This window comes from Falco biarmicus, chromosome 10 (assembly GCF_023638135.1).
Source record: "Falco biarmicus isolate bFalBia1 chromosome 10, bFalBia1.pri, whole genome shotgun sequence".
Taxonomy (NCBI): Eukaryota; Metazoa; Chordata; class Aves; order Falconiformes; family Falconidae; genus Falco; species Falco biarmicus.
In genome coordinates, this window is record NC_079297.1 from 29,045,846 (window position 1) to 29,070,149 (window position 24,304).

General features: G+C 40.2%; 1 protein-coding gene across 3 annotated transcripts in view; it reads right to left on the reverse strand.

Moving 5' to 3' along the window:
* Positions 1 to 24,304, reverse strand: part of AMPD3 (adenosine monophosphate deaminase 3) — a 36,324-nt gene that overhangs the window by 3,931 nt on the left and 8,089 nt on the right. For 2 of the 3 annotated variants that reach the window (XM_056354677.1, XM_056354675.1), the window contains exons 5-14: positions 23,054 to 23,273; positions 20,425 to 20,554; positions 9,886 to 10,080; positions 9,509 to 9,640; positions 8,476 to 8,639; positions 7,188 to 7,314; positions 6,191 to 6,354; positions 4,025 to 4,145; positions 1,887 to 2,060; positions 656 to 766 (exon numbers count right to left, since the gene is read on the reverse strand). In XM_056354677.1, the coding sequence (XP_056210652.1) occupies positions 656 to 766; positions 1,887 to 2,060; positions 4,025 to 4,145; positions 6,191 to 6,354; positions 7,188 to 7,314; positions 8,476 to 8,639; positions 9,509 to 9,640; positions 9,886 to 10,080; positions 20,425 to 20,554; positions 23,054 to 23,273 (1,538 nt within the window). The other variant, XM_056354676.1, reaches the window with a different exon arrangement.

The following is a 24,304-nucleotide window of genomic DNA, read 5'->3' on the forward strand; positions in this document are numbered from 1 at the left end:
TAGCATTCGGTCTTCACTACTGCATCTTTCATGTGAAGGGTACAAAAAGAGGCTTAGGGTTCTTTTATTAGTTAAATACTGCACAAGAGGAAAATTAGTACTTGACGCTAGAGAATAGCGGAAGGAACAACAGCATGTATTTCTAAAGACCCTTCACATACCAGCTCCCTGCCAGGAATGTTTGAAAGTGACATAGAAGAGAGGATGCTCTGAACTCCTAGAGAAAGCCATGGATGTATAAAATTTTAAAGGCAAAAGGGAATCTAATCTAACCTGACTGCCTATCTAAACCACAATATTTTCCCCATTATTCCCTTCTAAGCAAAAAAGTGTCTTGCTTATGACACACAGGTTGTTTTTACTCAACGCAAGACATCACACAAAGTTTTGGGACTGGAGGCAGAACTGAGCAGAGACAGGCACCTGGTCTCTGCAGGTTTGGGGAATTCCAAAACAAAGCTAATGAGGAAAAATGTAACGTTAATATTTTTTTAATGTAAGACTGCATAGCAGATAGTTAGCAAATATTTCAGAAAAGAGGACACGGATGTACACAAATACATAAGAATCTACTATTTAATTTTCAGACTGCTGACTTGTCAGTTCTGATTTGCCCTAATATTCACAAAATAAGATTTTTTTTAGCCACAATTACCTTATCTGACAATCCACTCTGCAGTACGCTGTTTCTTGCTATCTCGCATAAGTCACAGGTACTTAGTTTCCACACCTGGGCTGCAATCGCATATTCTTCCATGAGAGCTTCCTGTATCACCAAAATATGTTTAATATTAAATTACACATAAATAAGATGTGAATGAGGATACGTACTCATTACAAATCAAGGAATTTCTACATGCTCTTTAGATAGCTGTGAAAAATTAGAAGTTTAGGACTTTAACATCACAATTAGTAGCAGAATTGTTTATTTCAAATTTCCCAAGGGCAACTGTTAAATAATTAACAGGCACTGGGTATCCACTTCTCTTAGTCTAAGAAATTGCAGCCTGCAGTCCAGATCCTTAGAAACATTTCTTAGACGGTTTCAAATGAGATCCCAGGGTATATAAACACCTCGGAGGATCTAGTAAATCTGTAATGAATAGTACGTAGAGAGATAGCAGGGCAATTTCTCAGTTCTGACCTTCCACACGAGAAGGCTGGGTCTGACTCTAGTGGGCTCACAGCTGAGGATCTTCCACACTACGTGTAACCCTGCTGGCACTGCGTTACGTCATGCAGAAAGCCCCCACAGAAGCTCTGGCTTTTCCAGCAGAGATGTGTCACAGGCCAGAAGCCAGCCTGGGTGAAGCACACAAGAGCTCAGCTTGTCCTCAGGACACTGACAAGTGAGCAGCACACAGGCCACTCTCAAGGCACAGCATGACTCGGGTCAGTGCCAACCGCAAAACCAGGGCATCCAGAGCAGTGGCCAGGCACTTCTGTCCTGCCAGGCCACCCAAGGGCAAGAATCAGTTTCAGTTCACTGAGCAAACAGCTCATACGTCATCTTCCGAGATTCTGCATCGTGTTTTTGTGATGTACTTCCCCAGATTTATTAGTAAGGAAACTGGACTTTCCTGGCACTCTAGAGGATTGTTTATGAAGGCTCAAACCTCCCTTCAGCCTCATCCTTCATTCTATACTTCAACAGCCAACACTGGAGAGGCAAGAGTACAAAAGAAACACAATTAGGAAATCAGACATTTCCCCCTGAAACCTAACAGTGAGTAGCAGACTGAGAATGAAGAGTAGTAATGAATGAAGTGACTGAAAGAAATGAAAATTTATAGCCTAAGCAACAATACAAAATAGCTTTCGGGTCATTCTGGGCCTATGTGGTACTGTTGCCAAATGCACAGAAAAGCGCTTTTTGCAATTCCTACCTTTGTATAATGAAACTGCATAGGGTCATCTGTGGAGAGGGAGACGTGAAGTCCCTTGTGTAGAAATTCCCGTAGTGGATTTTTCGAGTACTCGAGGAACAGGCTGTTGTTACTAAGTGGAGACATAGCAATGGGTATTTGTGCAAGATAATAAAGATACTGGAGGACAGGACTCTGCAAAACAAAGCACAGTCAGCATTTAACGGTACTATGGCGTAATGAAAAAAAGGATTTCCCTTGGATAAAATGGAAACGGCATTACAGAGGGAGGACTAAGACCAAAAAAATTAGCTTGACACTAAACTCTCACTTCTTTAGAAAACACTGGAAAGTCTGAATTTTAAATGTTACTGATCTTTACAAAAATAATTTACATTCTTTAACATAAATGTCATCTTTTTTAAAAATTGGTGACTAACAATTACTGTAGATTATTAAGTATGTATGATTATTAAGGGCACTGTATTTGATACTAACTGCATACCTGTCCCCAAAACCTGAAAGTCACCAATAACAGATGGGTAAGGACTACTAGGCAATTTCTTCTTTTCAAAACTGCAGTCCAATAGGTAAGTCTTAGGAGCAGAATAAGTGTTAATTTATTAGAAGTCATGTGCTGCTGTTGCACATGATATAAATAATCTGTGGTCACCTCATCTTTATTACTATTTTTGGCTTAACCAACCTGTGACCCTAACAAGTGCCTTTACTATTATCTGCTATGCCAGGTTATGGCACCAGGCTAAACGGGACAGAGCGACGAGGAGAATGCTTTGGTCACATACAGCCTTACTACTCCTCTTTCAGGGTCTAATTTTAGGAATTACTGGTTCTGAGCATAACATCAGACATGATATTAGGCAGATTTTTTCTTTGTTCTTGGATATGTTGAAACATACAGAGAGATTTTTCCAGCATTAACCAGAAAATCCAGCTTAGAAGACACCACTTGCCAGAAAGTTACAATAAACTCAGTGCAAGTCTGCCACCCACTGACCAATTATTTTAATTACAAAACTGGCCTGGGGATGAGTTGTGTTACGGTTTTTATTAACTGATAAGTCAGGAATGATAACGTTTGTCCTGTCATAACAATGAAGTTGTATATAAAGTATCGCTGTGCTATACAGCTATGTTAAATTTCTTGATCAAGTGATCCCAGTTAGTCTTAGATATAAATAATCAAAACCTTAATGAACTTCTGAATGAACCCTGAAGTACAGGGATGCCAGTCAGAGAAAATGACCCTATAATGTCCCTATAAAGAAGAGACTAGAGCTTTCCTTAAATTCTTCTGAGACCTAAACCAGGGACCAGAAACAGGTCTAAGCAGTTTTCTCCACGCAATTTTAGCTCTGCTTGGAGTAACCAAACCCAGGTGCCACCAAGTCTTTGACATATCTGAACATTCACCTTCCCTAAAAAGACAGAGCTTTAAAATATTCACTTAGGACAAGCTTTCTGTTTCTGTAGCTTAAATGAGAATGGTTTGGGTTGGAAGGGACCTTCAAGATCACCTAGTCCCAACCCCCTGCCATGGGCAGGGACCCCTCCCACCAGCCCAGGTTGCCCCCAGCCCCGTCCAGCCTGGCCTTGGACACTGCCAGGGATGGGGCACCCACAGCTGCTCTGGGCAGCCTGTCCCAGTGTCTCGCCGCCCTCACAGTGAAGAATTTCTTCCTAATCCCTAATCTAAACCTGCCCCCTTTCAGCTTAAAGCCATTCCCCCTTGTCCTATCACTCATGCCGTTGTAAAAAGTCCCTCTCCAGCTTTCTTGGAGGCCCCTTTAGGTGCTGGAAGGCGGCTGTAAGGTCTCCCTGGAGCCTTCTCCTCTCCAGGCTGAACAACGCCAGCTCCCCCAGCCCGTCTTCGTGGGAGAGCTGCTCCAGCCCTCTGGTCACCTTCATGGCCTTGTCTGGACTCACTCCAACAAGGTCCATGTCCTTATGCTGGGTGCCTCAGAGCTGAGCACACCACTCCACAGAGGGGTTCAGATCAAAGCGAAGAGTTACGTGTGGCCTGCTAAGAAAATTAGTTTTGGGTTGCCCAGATGAAGTCCATTCGGGGACTGCTGTTTGAACTAGTGACTGATGTCTAAGCAGTGAGTAGTTAGTTCAGGTGAGCAACCAAGCAGTACCTTCTTCAAGAGCAATCCGTGAGAAATGTTGTCTGCTGTCAGAAAGGCTGACACAAGGTGTGTGATAGACCCAGCTTCTCCACAGTGAGGTCGAAACAGGAAAGTACACATGCCTCTTTCCCTGAGGAAATTAAAAACAAGTTCCACTAACAAAAAATGCACCATTCTTCATCTGTTCTGTATGTAATTATCATCTATATGGGAATTTGAAGAAAAAAAAAATTAAAGTTACATTTTCTCATACAGTTTGACGTGACATCTAATCAGGCCTACCTGTGGGCTGCTATCAGAAGGGTCCCTCTAGTCAAGCCCCTTCCACCACCTGACATACTTGTTCCTTCCTTCTTTCCTTCCCTACTTATATCTTGTTTAGCAATTGTTGAGCTTCTGGGTGAACAGTTACTGAACTGATTCCAGTTGAGGGAACTGGCAGATGGCAAGCTGAGTGAACTGAGGCAGCCTGCGGCTGCATCATTCCTAGATTCAAAGTGCAGGAAGAAGTGGAAGCACACTGCCGAGAGTTAGCTAACTCTACCCCGTGTGATAACCTGCCATCTCACCAGGTTAACCTCTGCATAAACCCACACCCTCGGCAGCACAGAGAGGATCTAGGGGTGGAAGTCATTACACTAGACTTCACACTGTAATTTCTAGTATTACTTTTTAAATCATCTATATTAAAAATTATGCTGGGTTTTGGGTTATAATGGACACTGTTATTCAGTGCAGACAAATGACCCATAAGTATTTGAAGATGTTCAAAGAATTTAACAAGGACTGCTAGAGTATAAGGAGGTTCTAGGATGGATGTTTAGTACTATTTCTCATGCAAATGGATGCGAGGATGCAATCCGTCCTCGCTGGCTTTGCTAATGCTACCAGAAGTATAAAACAATGTTGTAATGGATGTGCCTCAAACACTCAGTCTGTTTAAGAGGGTGAACAGTTTTACTGACTCATTGATGAATTATGTCATTATCTCACCTAGCTGTAAACAACATTTAATGATTATCTAAGGAGATTTTCAAACAGTAGTTGAAATGGTCTTGAGGTAAAAAAAAGAAATACGTAAGCTCTGACAGAATCTGTCTTTGGAAAAGAAAAAAAACCCAAAACATACTACAGAGAATGTAAAGAAAGTCAGGAGAAAGGGATGACTTCGGTACCTGCTGCAGTGTGCCCTTTCCATTAGGCCTGTTTGTTGCAGGTACAAGGTCATTTAAGGTGGGTGGTTTTATTTTGAGTTTTGATTACATAGGGTGGTAGAGAAAGAAATGCTTGAGTAGCAGTGGGAGAGAAGTAACATTTTGCACGTTAACTTGGATAAGACCTGTTAAAATGACTAATCTGTACACCTATTAAAAAAATCCCAACATGGTTTATAAATAATAATTAATCAAATCCTTGCAAGGTAAGCGATGAGACCGTAATATGAATGGATAGCATCGCTGTGCCTCAGTCTGAGTCAGCTGTGCAGATCACTCAGTGAGTCAGCCACAAAGTCGGGAACATAACCTCAAGTTGAATTTCAGGCTTTACTGAGCCTGATGCCAAAATCTGCTTTTACAGTCATGACCTCACATTCAGTGTCATTACTCTCCGTGTTACTTGCCTAGACATTGGTCTCAAAAGTAGTAAAACTGAATGAGTCAAGCAGCACACTAAAGTTAAGTTAGTCAGATGTGCAGTTCGTAATTATATCCTCCTTTGTCTATCTTTGATAACGGCAGCAGTCCGTAAACCAGTATTTCACAGCGTAACTTTGTATCTCTTAAATTACCAGGAGATGGCAAGCTACCAAGAGGTACCTTATATGTGGAAATCCACTGTAAATCCAAGCAAAGATCCACAAGTTAATTTTGTGGGATTTCTTCTTTTGCTTTGGTTGACATATTCAGGTGTAAGGAATTCACACAAAAAAAATACACACAAATATCAAACGAAGATATTAATCTGATGTCTTTACAATTTCTGAATATTTCATTTGAATTCATTTTGCTGTTAGCATTTTCAAAATAACTCATGTACGCCTCTTGGACTCTTTAAAATAATGCAAGATAACCACTGCTTCAAAAGATACCCAGTCTAGACACTTGACTTAGACCAAGACCAAGATTATTGATTTTTCTTTCTAGAAGCTTGTGAAAGAGAAAATTGACTACTTACCTCCTAAGGTTGTTTAGCAACATGATGTTCACGTACATATAATACAGATAATAGCTATACGGGGGATTCTTCTCGCTGGTCCAGAGGTCAGGGTTAAGGCTCTTGTCAGAGAACATATGGCCACTATGTTTGGATTCATCATCAACACTGTCAAAACCAGTCACCTGGTGGGAGAAGAGATTCACAGAAATCAGCAAGCAAACTTCAGTGTTACTTACTCTTGCTTCAGGACTCGCTTGTGGAAAGCATCTAGTCCTCCTTCTTGGTTTCCCTCCTTATACTAGCAGTCCTGCTGCTCTGCCCTCCTGGGACACCATGCCAACCGCAGGAATGAAGGGTTTTCTTGAAGGAAGTTTCTCCCATTTTTGTGATCAGAGGCAAATAGGAGACCTAGGTGCATGAACACCTTCAGGCCGCTGTGGAGGGCACAGGCCTGTAAGACTCCCTCAGATCCAGATTATAATCTTTTAAACTCTTCTGCTTTGTTATTTGAAAAGCAGCTGAAGAGGCCAGAGGCTCCCAGGAAACCTCAGAGTTCTGAGTGGGGGCATAGTCAGAAATGTCTCTTAATCATGTCCCAGCAGCTACGTCCCCACCTCTCCCGAGTCCCTTCAGGATCTACACAGTGCTACCTTTTGGTTGCCTCCTTTTTGGAGGCCAGTCCCAGAGGCAAACCCAAAGTGCACATCCTGGATTACGATGTTCCCTCTGCACAAGAGCATGCGAGCATTTTTTGGTCGTTCTTTATAGAGAGGATTAGTGAGAGGACAAATAAATAGCTGTTGAGCTGTTTCTGAGGGAATATACGGCAACTATCTGACAACAGAACCTTATCCAGGCTTTTATTAAATTGTATGTAAGGGATTTAAAACAATAATACAAGTAATCTACGGAGAAAGAAGCTTTTTTTAGTGTTTGGGAACAGCTGTGGACAAACAAAATTTATGAGTAGGAGAGGATCCATTTCAGGTAAGACAGAAAATTCAAACACACTTACATATTTGAGGAAAAGGTGCAATTCTTTGTGCTCTTTGGGATTGATTGTTGCTTCAAACAAAGGTACGAAGATGTTCTCCAACATCTTCCCAAAACTAGGCAGAATATTTTTTGACCTAAATATGTCACTGAAGGGGAAAAAATATACACAGTTGTGATCATTCTTTAATCAGTTTCTATTTCTTCTCCACTTCCATAGTTTCTATTATTTGTGTATTATTTCTACAGCTTCAGTTCTACCAGGATTCAGAAATTAAAAGTTTATGTCAGGGCAGGGATGGTCTCTGTGCTCTGTTGCCTGTGCTGCCTGGCACTCTACCTCATCCAGGCTTTGCTGAAGCTCTCGACTGCTCAAAAAATGGAGACACTATCTCAAGAATGGTGACCCCTTCCCTTACAGCAATCCAAGTACTAATAAGGGAGATAAGGAATTACCTCTCATGAAAGATTCTGTTTTCCAAAGCTGTAGCTGCTCCAAATGAAAGTAGAATGTTCCGCTTTAGTGAGCCTCTCAGAAAAGAGGAACAGTACTTCAGTGTGTTATGTTCACATGACTTTGAAAGTGTTGACTCTACTATGTAAGTAAGGAATTGCTACGTAAAAAACTGAAGGAGAGAAACTTTCTCCCTAATGAGAAACTCACTCTGGGGGATATACGTGACCATGACAGCGAAAACATGAAGCTCAGCTATTGAGGATGACAAAATTATCATGGGAGACTGTATTACAGTATACAGCATTAGAAACAAAGAACCATTCAATAAAGTCCCAAAGGATGCTTAAAAACGAAGAAAAACTGATACTGTTTTAACCTTCAAACCAGCAATCTGGGTTGCGTTTCCAAGTTCACTGTCCTTTAGTCACTATCTTGAGGAAGTTTGATAACAGTTTGTAAACTGTTTGTAAAGAAAAAAAAAGAGTATGTTCTACTCTTCTATGGAATTCAAGAGTTCATTTATAGTCATTACTAAATTGTATTTTAACTTGACTTTGAACGCAGCTTAACTTCACCCAGTTGTAATTTTTAGGTTTAGTATCTTCAGACTACAAGTGATTCACAGTAGTTTTGAATAGCTTCAAAAAGAGTAGATTCAAACCCTATCTCCTGTCTTCCCCTCCCAGTCTGTCAGGAAAACTGCAGCAATGGTCAAGAATAAATTCCCAGACTGTGACTTATAAAGTACAACTACAGGACAGCTCATAAACCATCTAGAAAATATCAGAAATTAAAACAAGTCATCGGTATGATTTCAAACTATTAAAATTACCAAGAGCTCCTGATTACTTACTAGATTCTGGGAACCTGAATTATCCAGCGCATATTAGGGGAATAAACTTTATGCTTAATGAACCATTTTGCCAAGTTCAGCCATTCATCTGGAGACCGTCCATAAATGGATAAGCGGGGTTCTGTATACTGGTACTTACTTTCTTCTAGTTCACGGGCTACTTCCTATTAAGTAATAAATATATTTGCTTTAATATGGACACTAAAGATCATTTACAGCTAGTAATATAATCATTGTATTTTCCTCAGACCAGACATAACTGTATTGTCATCCTTTAAAGGTAAAGGGAATCTCTTGTCTATTATTTTTTTATTTTAGGCATCTAAATATTCTACTAGCAAGCTATCTCAGATATGAGTATATCTAACTGTAACACCTAGATTTAGAGGACAATATTCTTGTGCAGTTAATTACTAACACCTTTGCAAGACCGATGTTTAAAACCGGTACATGAGAATTATACTATTTAAACTGTAGTAAACGACTACATAAAATATGCAGACCAATGCAGAGTGTGACCCAGAATCCATGGTAGTAAGCAATTTTAAGACTATTGATTTTAGACAAGCGCTTCTGTACATTTAAGGAGCACTGACATCTAGTTCATGAAAACTACTAATCCTTTTATTGTAAGAAATTAATTTGAAGCCTGTGCATGCATGTGCAGATCTAGATTTATGCAGAGGTGCTTCCCTAGCTCCTCCTTCCCTAGCAGCTACTACTATCCAACTACATCCTAACAAGATACTAAGCCAGTAAACTGACCCTTGGCTGCTCTCCATTAGTTTGAAACTGCACAGAACTCTGCTTTGAACTCCTACACAGGCTATGTGCTTGAGTTTCTAATTCATAAAATTATTTAGAAAGCAGCAGTGGCTGACTTAGAAGAGCTCTTTCTGTGATCAGCTGCTAGAGTAAGCCCAATACTCGGAATCACTTAACCACAGTGTTAGTTCTAGGTACAATTACAACGTCACAGATCTTTTACAAACCTTCATTTTTCTACAGCTGGAAAAGCTTGAAACTTAATTACCTTGACCATACGAGCAAAATATTCTCCACCAATGTAGTTCTCAGTTTTCAAATACAAGTCCCTCAGCTCACTGGCACCAACTGGATTGTACTTGGAATTGAATTTGTCAAATCGATGAAATGTTTGACGACCCTGGAGGAGGAAAAAACCCAAATAACCACTGTCTTAAGTACACACGACAGTTTATAAATTACACTGCCTAACAATAAAAGGCACGGGAAAGAAAAAGCCTAGGCTAACTTACTTTAAACATGCAAAGTAATGCATGAGTTCAAATTATGATTTAATAAGTTATCAAGCAAAAGATGTAGAAACCAGAATTTCACACTTAGAAAACTTAGCTTTTTCTTGTTTATCTGCCACTTTAATAGACTTACTGCATGGACATCTAAAGAGTCTACAGTGAGGTCGTAAGGGTCCATGTGAAGGCTTTCGAAGACTTGCTTTAAAGTCATTTTCTTGCCTTTTTTCTCTGCAACAATCCTGTCAGGCTCCGTTTGATAGGTGTGCTTAATAAACCTCAGTAAGTGTTTCTGGTTCATGCAAGCAGCAGCATGGATATGAGTATCAACCTGAAATCAAAAGGTTATTCATGATCATCATCCATATACATAAACTTAAATTAGCAAGTATCTATGTCAGTGACAACAATGACTGAAGCCTTCTAAAATATTCCTTAAGTAACAAATGGATTAGTACCTAAGCAAGTCAAAATATTTCAGAACTGTAAGATTTTGGTTTTGGAGGACTTATTCAATAAGCAGAACTATAAATAAAATAGCCCTCAATTAATAGTTTCCTATTTAAATAAGAATATTTTCAAAAAGTTAAGATGCATTGTAAGTGCCAATCACAGAACCGGGGTTCAGATTAAATTTGATACTTTCTCAAAGGACACTCTGATCCTTCAGTATCCTTTTATTCCATCCATGAATCGATGATGTCTTTCCAGTTATAGACTGTAGTTATAACCATCCTCTCTCACTGAAAGGACCTGAAATTCTCAGCCATTTCCAAAAGCATAATTCGTTTTTGTATTTCAACCACATGAAACATCTTAGGTCACCAGAACTGCAAAATGTACACGTGAGAGATTTTGTCACTATTTTTTCCAAGTTTAATTATAATACAGCAACTCATGATGCTGACAGATTTTTCAGTTTTTTCAGATCTCTTCACACACCAAGGGAGGTGCAAGCTTCACAGCAGGGCTGAGAGCACTCCTTCAGGTTTTTGTTGAAGTCCCATTTTAAAAAAAAAATTGACAAGAAGCCAATAGTTTCCATAGGTATGCTTTTCTTTTGCTCAGAAGCTTGCACTGCTATTTGAGCAGCCTATATTAGAACACAATCCAGAGAAACACCCAATGAGATTTGGAGGTTGGTTTGTGGATTTAAGTTTTCCCTTCAGCGTGTGTAATTCCTTATGCGCCTCCAGCAGGTAAGCATAACAAATCAGTTGTGGCTCCCTGCAGTCAAAGGTTTATTAACTACACTGAGAAAGAATAGAAGAAAACCAGGTATATTCACCAATTTCTTCTTGTTTGAAAAGGCAGGTAATACTAATTGTAGTTCCTAAGGACGCAGTACCTGAAAGGGAAGAACAAGCCTTCGCCAGGATAATGGCCTTCAGGAATCCAACGGCACAGGAATATCCAGTGTGTGGAGCAGCAGAGCTGCTGCTCCAGGGTCCGTTTGCTTTGAACTTCCTTGAGAAATTCTGATTGAACAACAGAACAGGCTAATCTATGTCCGAGGCAAAACAATTAAATTACCAACAAGCTCCTATCAGTTTAAAACCAGAACAAACCAAACCACTGATTAGATTTCACAGCTGACACACAATGGCCCTAGGGACAGCTTGACAAGACTCTGAAATTGCCTGCCAAGCCCTAGCAGCAGCAGTTCAGCTCACCCAGGAGCCACAGTGCTGCGACCCGTCTGCTGACCTTCCCATTCCCTCCAGCCCAGGCCCTGCCTGGACACAGAGGGCCATGAGCGCTGGGATGTGGTCAGAAGCAATCCCAGCTTTCACTCATTCTAACATCTGCCTGGTGCTAGAGACAAATCTTACCGCAGACGGTTCTGCAGAAGGAGCAGGAAGCAAGGCAGTTTGTAATACAAGTTTCAAGATGATGCATCACAAGGGCAGGATTGTTCAGGTAAGTCTAAAAAGCACCACTGTCCTACATATTGGTAAGAGATGGTTTGGAATCATTACAAGTAACACATTACCACAAAGTCTTATGTGAAACTAGTGGAAATGGTTACTCTAACGCCTCATACACAGTAAGAAAGGAGGTTCAAAGAAGAAATAAAAAATAATCTTGCTTCTGCACAACACTGGTAATACAGCTGTCGGAACGCATCCAGTTTTGCTGTCTACATTCAAAGGTTTAAAAAAACCCTGAATACTGACAACATTCCCAAGAAATCTCACAAAGGGAAATAAGAGCTGGAAAACCCACATTGGCACATGACTGTAAAAATGAAACTTTTTTTGGCTTTCAGGATGCATTTGGAGAGTTAACTTCATCAACTGTATGCAGGTACTTGCACATTCAAAAGAGACCACAAGGCAGAAAGATGGCTTTTCAATCTCACGGGCAATGATGTAACAAGAACCAAAGGTGGATGCTGACATTGGTACAAGTTCCTAAAGATACTTACTACACTGGAGCAGTTTGAACCCGCTGCACCATGTGCTTTTTAAAACACAAATAACTAGTGTTCCCAGGGATATGCTCCCAACAAGAGCCGCATAGCCTGTATGTGGGAAGTCACATTAGAAGGGATTCTCAGATAAACCAGCTATAAGGAGTCATGGAACCTACAGCTCTGCAGGGACTCTCATCCAGGACTCTTCTGTCCAGGAAACTGCAAACACGGACATGCACAACGTGAGACCAGTGCACCCTTTGTGTAGTGACTGTGTCTGCAGCTTTCAGATTCCACCAACAGAAGTAGCTGACATCCTGATCTGCTTTTAGGAATCAGTAGGAAACAGATTACGGAACGTCTGAGTAAGTAACAGCCATACTTCTGCAATCTAAACCTCAGCTTATGTTACGACACACAGTCCACAGAAATGCCACTGTTTTACTTGGCACGAGCAGTCATTCAATTTGCAGCTTATCAATACAGAAGTTGTTGCAGCCTTCTACGAGTAAATCTATCTCCACGTGAACATTAATAGCATTACCAAAGACTAGGATATAAACTGAATCCTAAACATTAACATTGCATTGTTAATCACTGCCTTGTTTGAATATGCTAGACACTTTAAAGCTAAATGAAAAAGCAAGAAACATATTACTATCTCAAAGCACACAACATGAAGTTCATTACTAATGCACAGTAAACAATGCTGTGTCCAAAATAGTAAAAATAGCTCTACTTAATATATTATTATACTCCTCAGAGTACTTGTATAGACGTTTGAACCCAAGTGCATTACACATATATATGCTTACTCAGGTTAATAATCTGTTTTAGAAACAAATAGTTTCAACTCTTCCCGGACCAGTGAAATACTACTAACTACAAGGCTTAGTCACCTTATATAGAAGAGTGAAATAACAGTTAATGGATGCCCTATAAACTCTATAAACATTCAGGAAAAGCAAGTCATAGGCATACAGTAACAGGTGTAGGGAACCTGAGTAAATGTCGTTTATTGCATTTCAGAATGCACTATTTCCAGTGGTGGCTCAGCTACTGGAATTAATGAGTCCTGAAAAAAACCAAACTGAACCAAAACACTTCCTCTTTATTTAAATCAACATGAATTCACTATTGTTAGGAGGGCAAGGACAGAAAGCAAGGAGACATTTTGTTTCTTTTGTATGCAAGGATCACATGACACAGTACTAACTGCATTTCTTTTAAAGTCTGGCTTGCCTTTGAGAAATAATTACCTCAAATATGCCTCTCCAATTCAATAAGCTCCTGTCAGATCTTCTGCTGTCCCTGCAAGCATATCACACACAGCTCTGTAGCTGAGCTAGCCACACCAGGCTTATTCTCCAAGAACCAAGATTTTCCTTTTTTTTTTTTTTTATTTTTTTTTATTTTTTTTTAATTTTCCCTCATCCTTCTCCCTGAATGTATTTTTTTCCCAGGAGTAAAAAGGCTTTTCTGGAGTCTCTTTCATGCTTTTACCAGTAAATATGTGGTACTTTGGCTACATTTTTAAACTACCTAGTATATTCTAAACTTTAGGTAAGCAGCAAATTCAGTAACAACAGAAGTCTTACGGAGTATCACACAGCTTTTTCTTCATTGTTTTTCAGAAGCAATGCAACTCTTCATGGAAAGTTTTAATGACTTGAGCTTTGACCTACCCTAGGACATAATTGGTGTGTATGCTTTTGTGCATTTCACAATTCAGGGTGCAAGCCTATCTAAATGAAGCATCTAAACACAGAATCCTAAGACATAGCTTATATGGTCTGATTTGGTTAGGGATATTTTTTATTATTATTTTTATTTGAAATGTTATGCTAAGAAATTGTTACTAATTTCATTGTTATTTATTATGAAAGGCATCTACTAAAATAATCTGAATAGACTGAGTTCATGTAAGGGTGACAAATGCCCCCTTTGCCTTCTCCCTCCTCCAAAATAAGACAAAACCAGTCACATTTGAAGCTGTTATGATTTTGTTCTTCATACAGTACATGAAGTAAGCTGAGGCTTTTCTGGGCTATGAGTAACAAGCCCCTACCACAAAGTCATTTTCCTTCTATTTGCAAACATTCTGCTTGCATTTACAAAATTGTCAGACTGCCACTCCAGCCTAATTTCCCTTTAGCAGAAAAAACCCTCAGCTGCACATCCTTAGCCAAACTTCCTGATCAGTTCTTATTCTCCCCTCCCCCCAGGAGGAAACCTTTTACTCAAGGTCACATTAATCGTCAATGAAAAGAAGAAATACGACTACTGTCAGAAACCTGTGCTGGAACACATAACGTGCCCTCAGCAAACTCACCTTTTTAACAAATAAAAAGAATTATTAACGCAAAGGTTTCCTTAGTTCTCTTAATTCCATCATCTCACTCAAGCAATGATGGACATCACTTTTCTTGCCATTAAAGGACTGTAGAATTCGCTGAGCAATTCTCCATGTAACGAAGCCAACTTAGGCTTCCTCCACATCTCAGTTCAGGCTCGCCTGTTCCTTTCCTTACTGACCTGCCCACCTACGCCATTCTGTCTGCAGGCTCTGCAGATTAAATGCTTGTACTTCTCAGTCAAGACGGCTACACCTGTGTACAACTTACAGCCTGAAGAAGCTGCCCTCCAAATCGTGTCTCACCAGCACCCACCTCCCTAAACCACTCTGCCTCCCTCATCTTCCCGCACTACTTCTCTTTCCTTCCATTGTCTCTCAAATCTCCAAAAAAATCCATTTCTGCTCTATTTTATGGATGCTTATCTGTGTGCATCAGAAATAGAGCACTGCAGCGAATTGGGCATATGCTCTACATTCACAGTGATAAATACAGCAAAAACAAATGCCAAGGGTAGCCCTTGTAATGATACTGAACTCTTCCAGTGCATAGATTAGTAGTATCCACAGCTGCAAGCCACCTGGTTTTCTAAACACATTCACTTTAACTCATAAATACTTCCACCCCAACGGCTATGGGCTTCATGAACTTGACACTGAATCCTCTGCAGTCTTTACTTCAGTGCTGGATTGATGGGAAATCATTCCACATCCCACTGCTAGATTCCCTGCTTACTGATACATTCATACTGCATTAGCTTTTCAGACAGGATGCAACAGCTTTATACAATGAGCTTGATTCTTTCCTTGCAGCCCTGTAACAGGCATGAGAGGCAAAAGACACAAAATACTCTGCCCTAGGGTAGCACAGTAATGTACCTGGCAGCCAAAATAATCCCTAGAGCTGGGCTGAGCCCCTCAGGAGCTTTTCTAATTCATACTCAGGCCATCCAGAACAAGGGAGACAGGAGATGCAAATCCCTGTGTCTCCAGCTTCTTGTTTGGCTGTACGCATTGCAAATTGCATGGAATCAAGCCCTATAATGTTTGTACTCACATGAATACAGAAACACACTGCTATGAAGACAAAGAAATTTATCTTCCTGTTCTTTTGATTACTAAAAGAAAGAACAGAGGAAAAGCTTTCTTTTATGTGGTCGCTATAGAATTTTTGCATTATAATGATTCACAGGATTGCACCATGGGCAGGGTTGGAGGGGACCTCTGGAGATCCAACCCCCTGCTAAAGCAGGTGCACCTAGAGCAGGCTGCACAGAATTGTGTCCAGGCGAGTTTTGGATGTCTCCAGAGAAGGAGACTCCACAGCCTCTCCAGTTCTTCCTCATACTCAGAAGGAACTTCCTGTGTTGCGGTTTGTGCCCGTTGCCCCTTGTCCTGTCGCGGGGCACCTCTGAGAAGAGCCTGGCCCGGTCCTCTTGACTCTCGCCCCTGAGATATTTGTAGACACCCATAAGATCCCCCTCAGCCTTCTCTTCTGCAGGCTGAACAGGCCCAGCTCCCTCAGCCCTTCCTCATCAGGGAGATGCTCCAGTGCCCTCATCATCTTCTCCGCCCTCCACCGGCCCCTCTCCAGCAGTTCCCCGTCTCTCCTGAACTGGGGAGCCCAGCACTGGACACGGCACCCCAGGTGCGGCCTCACCAGGGCAGAGCAGAGGGGCAGGATCACCCCCCTCGACCTGCCGGCCACGCGCCTCCTCGTGCACCCCGGGGTCCCGCTGGCCCTCCTGGCCGCGAGGGCACGCCGCTGGCTCGGGGCAACTTGCTGCCCACCGGGACTGCCAGGGCCCTCTCCGCAGAGCTGCCTCCAGCAGGTCAAGCCCCGGCCCGTGCTGGTGCCCGGGGTCGTCCCTCCGTCGGTGCAGGCCCTTACCCTGCCTTTGCTGAACCTCATGAGGTCCCTCTCCGCCCAGCTCTCCAGCCTGTCCCGGTCCCGCTGAATGGCAGCGCAGCCTCTGGGGAACCAGCCGCTCCTCCCAGGTCTGTATCATCAGCAAACTCGCTGCGGGCATGCTCTGCCCCTTGACTGATGCCTTTCTGCCTGATCAGTACTTTGTGCTCACTTGCAAGTCTGAGGGTAGACACAAGAATTTACCTCAGAATCTCTGCAAGACAGTAGTATGCACAGTGTTTTGAAAGCACAAAATACAGCTTTACTGCCAGTTAGCAGCAGTAAGGCACCGTTACATGTACGCTAACAGAGGCATTCCTGTCCTCTAAATCTGATGCTAACCCATAAGTCTTCCCATTCACTACCACCTTGTGTTTATATGGTGAAACCGAATTTCATCACTAAAGTCAGTAACTAGCTAATGAGGGGGAAAAAAAAAAAGAAAAAAATCAACCTTAGAATGAATCAAAGTTCAGGGAAGTTATGGTATAGATTCAGTGTTCATTCACGGGGCTTTTAATTAGACATTTAAAAAGCAGACATTATTAATTTAATTCGGTATTTCGAGAGATCTATAGAATTTTGAAGTGTATCAACCCACTCTAATTTCCTTCTTAAAAGTAACAAGTGGTATTTCAACCCCGTGGTCACCAACAAAAGCTAGTTCCTTTCTGTCTAACCAAAACTTAAAAAAACCCAAAAATCAGTTACAATAATCTAGACCAAACGGTATGTCACAGTAGCAGCCAGCTATTGCAACAGAGAGTTCAGCAGGGCTCTGTAAGCCACTCTGGAACCCGCGTTCTTCCGCGCAGTTACCCGGGCTCGGGGCTAGGCATCCGAGCTAGTGACTCTGCAGGCAGAAGACTATGATGTGTAAACATCACTGCTATGACATATCCTCAGGTTTGGTTTGCTGACACACTGAAATAACGGCTAAATACAGACAGAATATGGAAGGAGGCTTAGGCTGTCATTTTTTCATCTTAAGAAAACACTATCAAAGCTGTTTGTGGTGAAGGACACCTGCCAATGCAGTACATAGACATACATCATGAGGTAGCAAACACATGTCAGGTAAACACGTATCTTGGCTTCACTTTTTTTTTTAAAGAAGGCAACAATCTCCCCCCTATAAAGAACACTAGAGACAAACACAAGTTCCTAATAACAACAACTCCAAGACCAAGAAAGCACAGTAAATGCCTTCTTAAATTAGCAACTTTTTAATAAAAATAAAGTAATATTCAGGTGTAGGTCCTTTACTTTGAAGGTGTGTTTCAGCTAAAAAAATGAACTATCAGCTCTGAATTGTCTGAGGCTGTTGGGCACAGTGGTCTACTGGCAGCCCTGCTCAAAAACCCTCAGGTACTTGCTTTGGTAGGCAAGACACCCCAGTACAAAAAGGCTAAAACTAAGTTCTGAGTTTGTGTGCTGTAGAGTTAAACTCTTGTTACTTAATTTTACCCTTAATGCAGGCATCCCAGGAGTTACCTGGAGAACCTGTGTTGACTGCACTTTGCTATGCATCAGCTGGAGAACGCAGGAGAACCCTGCTGATGGAAGACTCAAGAGTCTCCCCAAAAGTTGGCGTTCTCCTACAGACAGCTGTCTGCCTCCTATGCAGAGCCCATGGAGCCAGCCACACTGTCTTGTGTGGATTCTTGTCTCTATAAAAATATTGGCCTGGTTATTAAAGGGCAATTTTCCAGTTCCAGCTTGATCAGTGCAAAACATATCTTTGGTTGTATTCTAGTTAAGTCCAATATGTAAGATACACACATGCATTTCCCTTATTTAATAAGAGCCCTATCTTGGGATTTATTAAATAGATGAGCTCACTGGAGGAGAACTCCTACTAAACCAGGAAAAAAAGCAGGGTAAAGGGGGTAGGGAGTTGGGGAGAAAAGAACAGTAACCTTTGATTGTCATGCCAGCCAGTAACACTGGCCAGCTTTCTACTATACCTTTCTAAATGCAGTAATACATGTTTGCTATTGACCTCACCACTACATTCCCAACTGTTTTAATTTTGGGATTTTACATTAGTTACTTTGGCTCTTTTATATAAGCAAACAGACTGAACCAGTATCTCCACACTGTGTCTGAGGGATGTAATGGACAACTTCAGTAGCAGCTCTTTTGAGAGGTGAATCTTATTTCTGGCTTTCCTTGTGAGCAGTACACACTGTTTAGGATTGACTAACAGAGACATCCTGAAAATATAGGCCTTAGAAGTGTCTGTTTCATATTTTAAGTTTCACTGCTGACACTGTTATCAAGGAAGAAGCACATTGGTGAAGTTACAGATCCAAACATTACCTGGGTTAGGCAAGATACAGGGAAAAAAAGATTATCTGGGGGCTTACAAGAACTCTGTCTACAATGCAGTCTACTTTCCATAGAGTGCTTCATAAAAATACTACTTTAAGCAAGATTAACTCTGTGTGGCAAGAATTTTTAAAGCAGTAATGAGCAGTAGGAATAATCTTTGCCAGACAAGCGCAAGCTTGTTCCTGCTCTCTTGAATTCGGGTATTGCTAGAGGGGAAGCGATGCGCATTTTGTGCTTTTGAACATGAATCTATTTGTAGATTGGCTTATTTAATAGTCGATAATTAGAAAATAATTAAGATATGCCCAGAGACATTGAATATTTGCTTTTAAATCAAAAGCTGAACTTAGCAAGTACAATCCTGTTAATCACAGCTTCTCAGTAATCAAATTGATTGCCTAGGCAGTTACTCGATCCACACCTCTGTCCTTCACACCTCTTAGTCACTATGTGTTTTATTATTAATGTGTCTGTCAGCTAGTGAGGTGTTTTATCTGAATGTGGCATGGAATAAATATCTTGTCCGGGGTTATGCAAGAAAACTGTTGAGTTAGGAGTTGAGCCTCTGCCACTCGAGTCTTGCTTGAGTGAATTAGCTAATAGATCCTCCCATCCATACACTTAACAGATAAAATCGTGAAATTAATTACAATTTATCTAACAATCCATCTGCTTCTAGCCTTGTGACAGACAGGGGTACATTCATCAAACACTTTTGTTTAGCACATTTTCTATTTGACAGTTTATCACCACAACAGTAGCATTCAGCAGCCAACACTAGTCCAAGTACTTTTTAATGTACTAGTACTGACCAAAACACAACAAGGATTAAACTACTGATCTAAACAAGGACTACTTCTTCCAGTTGCATATAGAAGCAATGCAAAACAGACCTTAAGTGGTTAAAAACACCAGCAACAACTACTGCTTTGTGAAGAAATCTCACCTATCAAACCAAAGCATTATCTCTCCAGTAACTTCCTCCTAACTTCAGGAAAGGGAAGCAAACGAAGCAGCACAGCACTGCTGCTTCCACGCTTTGAAGCGAATGCAGGTCCCTTGGGTGTGAGTATGCTCAGAAAGGAAATCAGCTCCTTGCTTCCCCTACCTGTCTCCTAAATACATCTCAGTATCTCAGACACAGCTAAGAATATAACTCAAACAACAATCTTTTTATTTAATATTTCACAGACTTTTTTTACCAGATACTAATGACAGCATCCAAAATCTATACAGCTGTTCCTACTATAGTCTAGTATGACTTACCTATATGAAAGCAGGGAAATGCACTTGAATATCTTTCAGTGAATTAAACAAAATTAATTAAACCTCCATGTGGATATTTTTATTCATAATCCAAGTGAGTTTCATTTGATTAACTCTTTCACTCCTTTAAATCAATCTACATACAATTAGGCCCCGTTAAGTCTGAATAAGTAAACAGATGATTTTAGCATAATCCATTCAACCCACTTACATTCAAGTTAATTTTCCTGGAGTGTTCCCAGGTAGAAAATTTTAATATTGTTAAAATAAAGCAATTCAATTGAGTGGTATGCACACACCACCTTTGGCATATCATCTACGCCTCACACAAGAAAATCCAAATCGCTGGGACACTTACTAAAAACAATGTCATGACTTTAATCGTTTTCACACTTACCTTTCTCACATTATAAAAGTCTCGATGAGGATTACTCTTTAGTTCTTTAAATTCTGACATTTCATTTAACATCTCATGTAAACTAAATTTTGATTCTAAAAAGTTAAGCCTCCGATGACAATACGTTTTTCTGTAAAAGAAAAAAAATATTAACTGTAATTTAAAACTTTGTATTTCAAGTTCAGAAAGAACTTTAAAGTTTTCACAGTAAAAACAAGTTGTTAATTATTTATGAAGACCAAGACAAATTATCCCACCGGTTAACAAATATGTAAATCAATACCAAATGTGGTTTCAGACCAAAGATATTAGTGAAACCTCAAACAGAACTCTACATAAATCTTTTGATGTCCTTTAAGTTGTCCAAGTATTTATTACTGTATCTGTGCATAAACTGCAGCCCTTTTAGTAATGATGATCAGAGAAAGAATAAAACCTGTAATAAAATCTGACGTCAACTGCTACTACTCTAAAACTGTATCTCCAATAGAGCAGATCACCTCATATATATAACAGAAGCAACCTGTAATCCAGATTTACTCACTATGGAACTAATTTTTTTAAAAATTACCCAAAGTTTACTTGCTTTTTCAATGTGAGGCCAAGATCAGATCCAATATACTTTCATTTTTTATGCCTTAGAAACACATATACTGTGCAGAAATACTTGTTTTCCAAAATAATTTCTTGTGCTCTTAGAGAAATCATGCTTTTTTATTCCTGCTTGCCTACTCCTGTCTTTGCTTTCATCTTCTGTTATGTTTTTCATTCTATTTTTAACCAATGGCATCGTTTTTTCTCTTCACCATCTGTCAGTTCTTATTGAATCTACAATATTTTTGTTGCACTATTAGTGTAATAGCCTTCTTTTTTCTCCTTTATTGTTGACAATCTCTCCTCAAAGGGACACAGATCCCATTATGAATTTGGAAGTCTGATTCAAACAGTCTCATTGTGTCTGATACTGATCAACACCCATTTGCCTGCTGCAGAAAGCCTTTGTTGGGTTATACTATTATTCAAGAGAGCAGAAGACTGAGAAGTAGGGGTGAAATTTCACCAGTTTAAGAAAAGCAAAGATGAAAGAACGGGTTCTTGGTCTCCAGGTAGCCTCTGTGTGCAACAGATGTATATGACAGGAAAGCACTTGCTGCAAACAGGGAAACAATACCATATGAAGAGCTTATGCAACAGGATTACTGAAAAGACTTTTTCCTTTCATTTTGTGTGTATTTATCGGGGAGTGTGAATCAGCCTGAAAAAGCTTAATCTCAAGAAGTGAAAGGTGCAGATGATTGCTCCAACATTCACAAAGGTGCTGCATGTTCTTACTATGTTCTACCGAGGCCTTTCTTACCCATGTCTTCCTGAGAAAGACTGTTAACAAAAGCTGCAAAAAGAAGGGGCGCCAGTATGACTTTTGTTTCAAGTTTCTCCTCCTTGTCCTTAAATTTTCTCAATTATCTGTCTCTTGAAATATAACACACTGAAACTGGAAATGCATTTACCCATCGCATATTGTAAACAAACATACTCAAGCTAGCTTTGAGTTGGCACAGGGATGCTGATAATACTAGCAGCAGCATAGGCTTTTGCTCTTGGAAAGAAGCACTCAGGGAACGGAACAGTTCTGTTCAACCCATCTGCTTTGCCACTATCAATGCAGGTGGACAGATTATGCTGCAGGTGTCAGACACAGACGCAAAGGGGAAAGAATGCATCAGGTGTGACTAACTTGTCACACTGTAAGTGATGATTTGTCAAAGGCAGAAGAACTAGGAATGCAGTGCCGGCAGGCAGAGTAAATACTTCAGAAGAACAGTCTTAAGTCCCTGCTTTGTTCTATCCTAGGGTGGATTCTTTTCCTTTCCTAGTGCTGAGGCCATGAGAAACCTTTATGTTTCCAGTCCTCAGCTGGGAACTAAACTTAAAAACTGGATGCACATGTTTTCGTATGCACAGGGCAAGGACATTGCTTTGTCATGAGTGTCAGTAACTGTACGAGGGTTGCTCTGTTTCTGGTTTTTAGAAATTTCCCAAGAGTTTGATGGTTCTGGGAAATTTCAGACCTATTTTGATTGTGTATGTGTGGATCAGTTTTGCAGCACACGAGCAGTTAATTTCCATCTGGAACAAATCAGACTGCATATTTAAGTTGCTGAGCTGTTCTGTACACTCTACATATGCAGGGTTTCTCTTCATGCAGCAAGACTAGAACAGACATGAAAATTCCAGACAACTGTTCAAAAACCTCAAATTCAGCACAGTCCAAAACAAAATAATAAAAAAAAAAAAAAAAATGAGGTTTAAGTTTCAGTTCCCATGCCTTAAGAAGTTTGGGTCAGATTTGACTTGAATGGGAACATTTGGCCAATTTCTTGCTTTTCTGTTAACCGCTTCTCATTTTGCCATGGTTGATGAAAAGAAACAACTGTATTTAATTTCTTTAGTTTGTGGTTTGGGTTTTTTTCCCCCCTTTTAAATCTTTCCATGATGCATCAATGCTTGAGAAGGACGAAACACAACATTACTGTAGAGTGAGTATGTTGAGGAATGAAATATCACAAAAGTGAGAAGTATTAAACTAAAAGTAACCAGCAGCCTGAAGGGGCAGAGAAGAAAAACATACGTTGGGCCATCAGCAATTAGAGCAAGGACGTGGCTCAGGTCAAGGGTATAGGTCTCCAGGTCAGGATATGGCAGACTCCGAGGCTCATTGAGTTCCATCATTTCTTTGTTATCATAAACAAATGGAATGCCACCTTTTATTTTGACAACATAATCCAAATTATCTGGAGCATCATCAAGATTGTAAGGATCTTCATTTTCTTCTGGGGGTGAATGGAAATCTGGAAATAAATTTACATTACATTTAGAAGAAATAATTTCACAAGAGGCAAAAAAAATACAAAAAGGACTTTCTGCTTCTATAATGCTTCATTTCTAACATCTTAATAGTTTCATTAAAATCACATATTCATTTACTACAAAAGATGTGTTGTTACAACACAACTTTATTCTGACAGGCTTTAATTGCAGACTCTCTCTAAGCCAAGTGCCTACCTTAATTCAAATATTATATATTATTAGATTCTCTGAACCAATCTTTAAAAAGATTTAATACTATTCTTTCCTAATGTAGATGGCACAAGTTTCAGAATAAGTTTTGGTTGAAAGTACAGTTGAGAATGTTGAACAATAAAACAGTTGTTGACTTCATACCAACCTTCATCATTTTCTTTTTGCTTTCTGACTCACTGTAGTAATTTTGGAAGTGTGTATTTAAGCACACAGTAACGCAGCTGTTCTCATATTGAAACATCAGTCAGAAAAGAACAGGCTGTGCCTTACTACTTCACCTCTACCCTTCCCACAGTCCAATGAGCTAGACTAGTGCATACATACTAGGACTGTTTCCTCTTTCTCTCAATCATTACTGAATGTATTTCAGTCACGGTAGAGCAGGAAATAATTCAAGAGTCAGTGCTTCTCACCGTGACCAAGGCAGTAGTTGTTTTTTTGTGGATTTGTTCAGTACAGATTTGCAATCCCAATTACTTCCCCCCCCAAAAAAAATAAGGTAAAAAACACAAATACTTTTGGGAGATTCAGCTTATGTGAGCATTCTAACATTATCGCTCATGCTAGTGAATGTTCATTGCTTCTTTTACAGTATCTCACTAATGGAACTAGCATAAAATAAGCATCTCAACTACATTTATATCAACTTGAGCTCAGTCTTATCACTGAGATTTCTTTTCCCTATGCAGTTAAGCCAACATAGAAAAGTAATTAACCAACTCTTTTATTCACCTAGAGCACCTGAATGTATGTTATAAACTGATACCATTCTTATCTCTAATATTCATAGCTGTCCAGC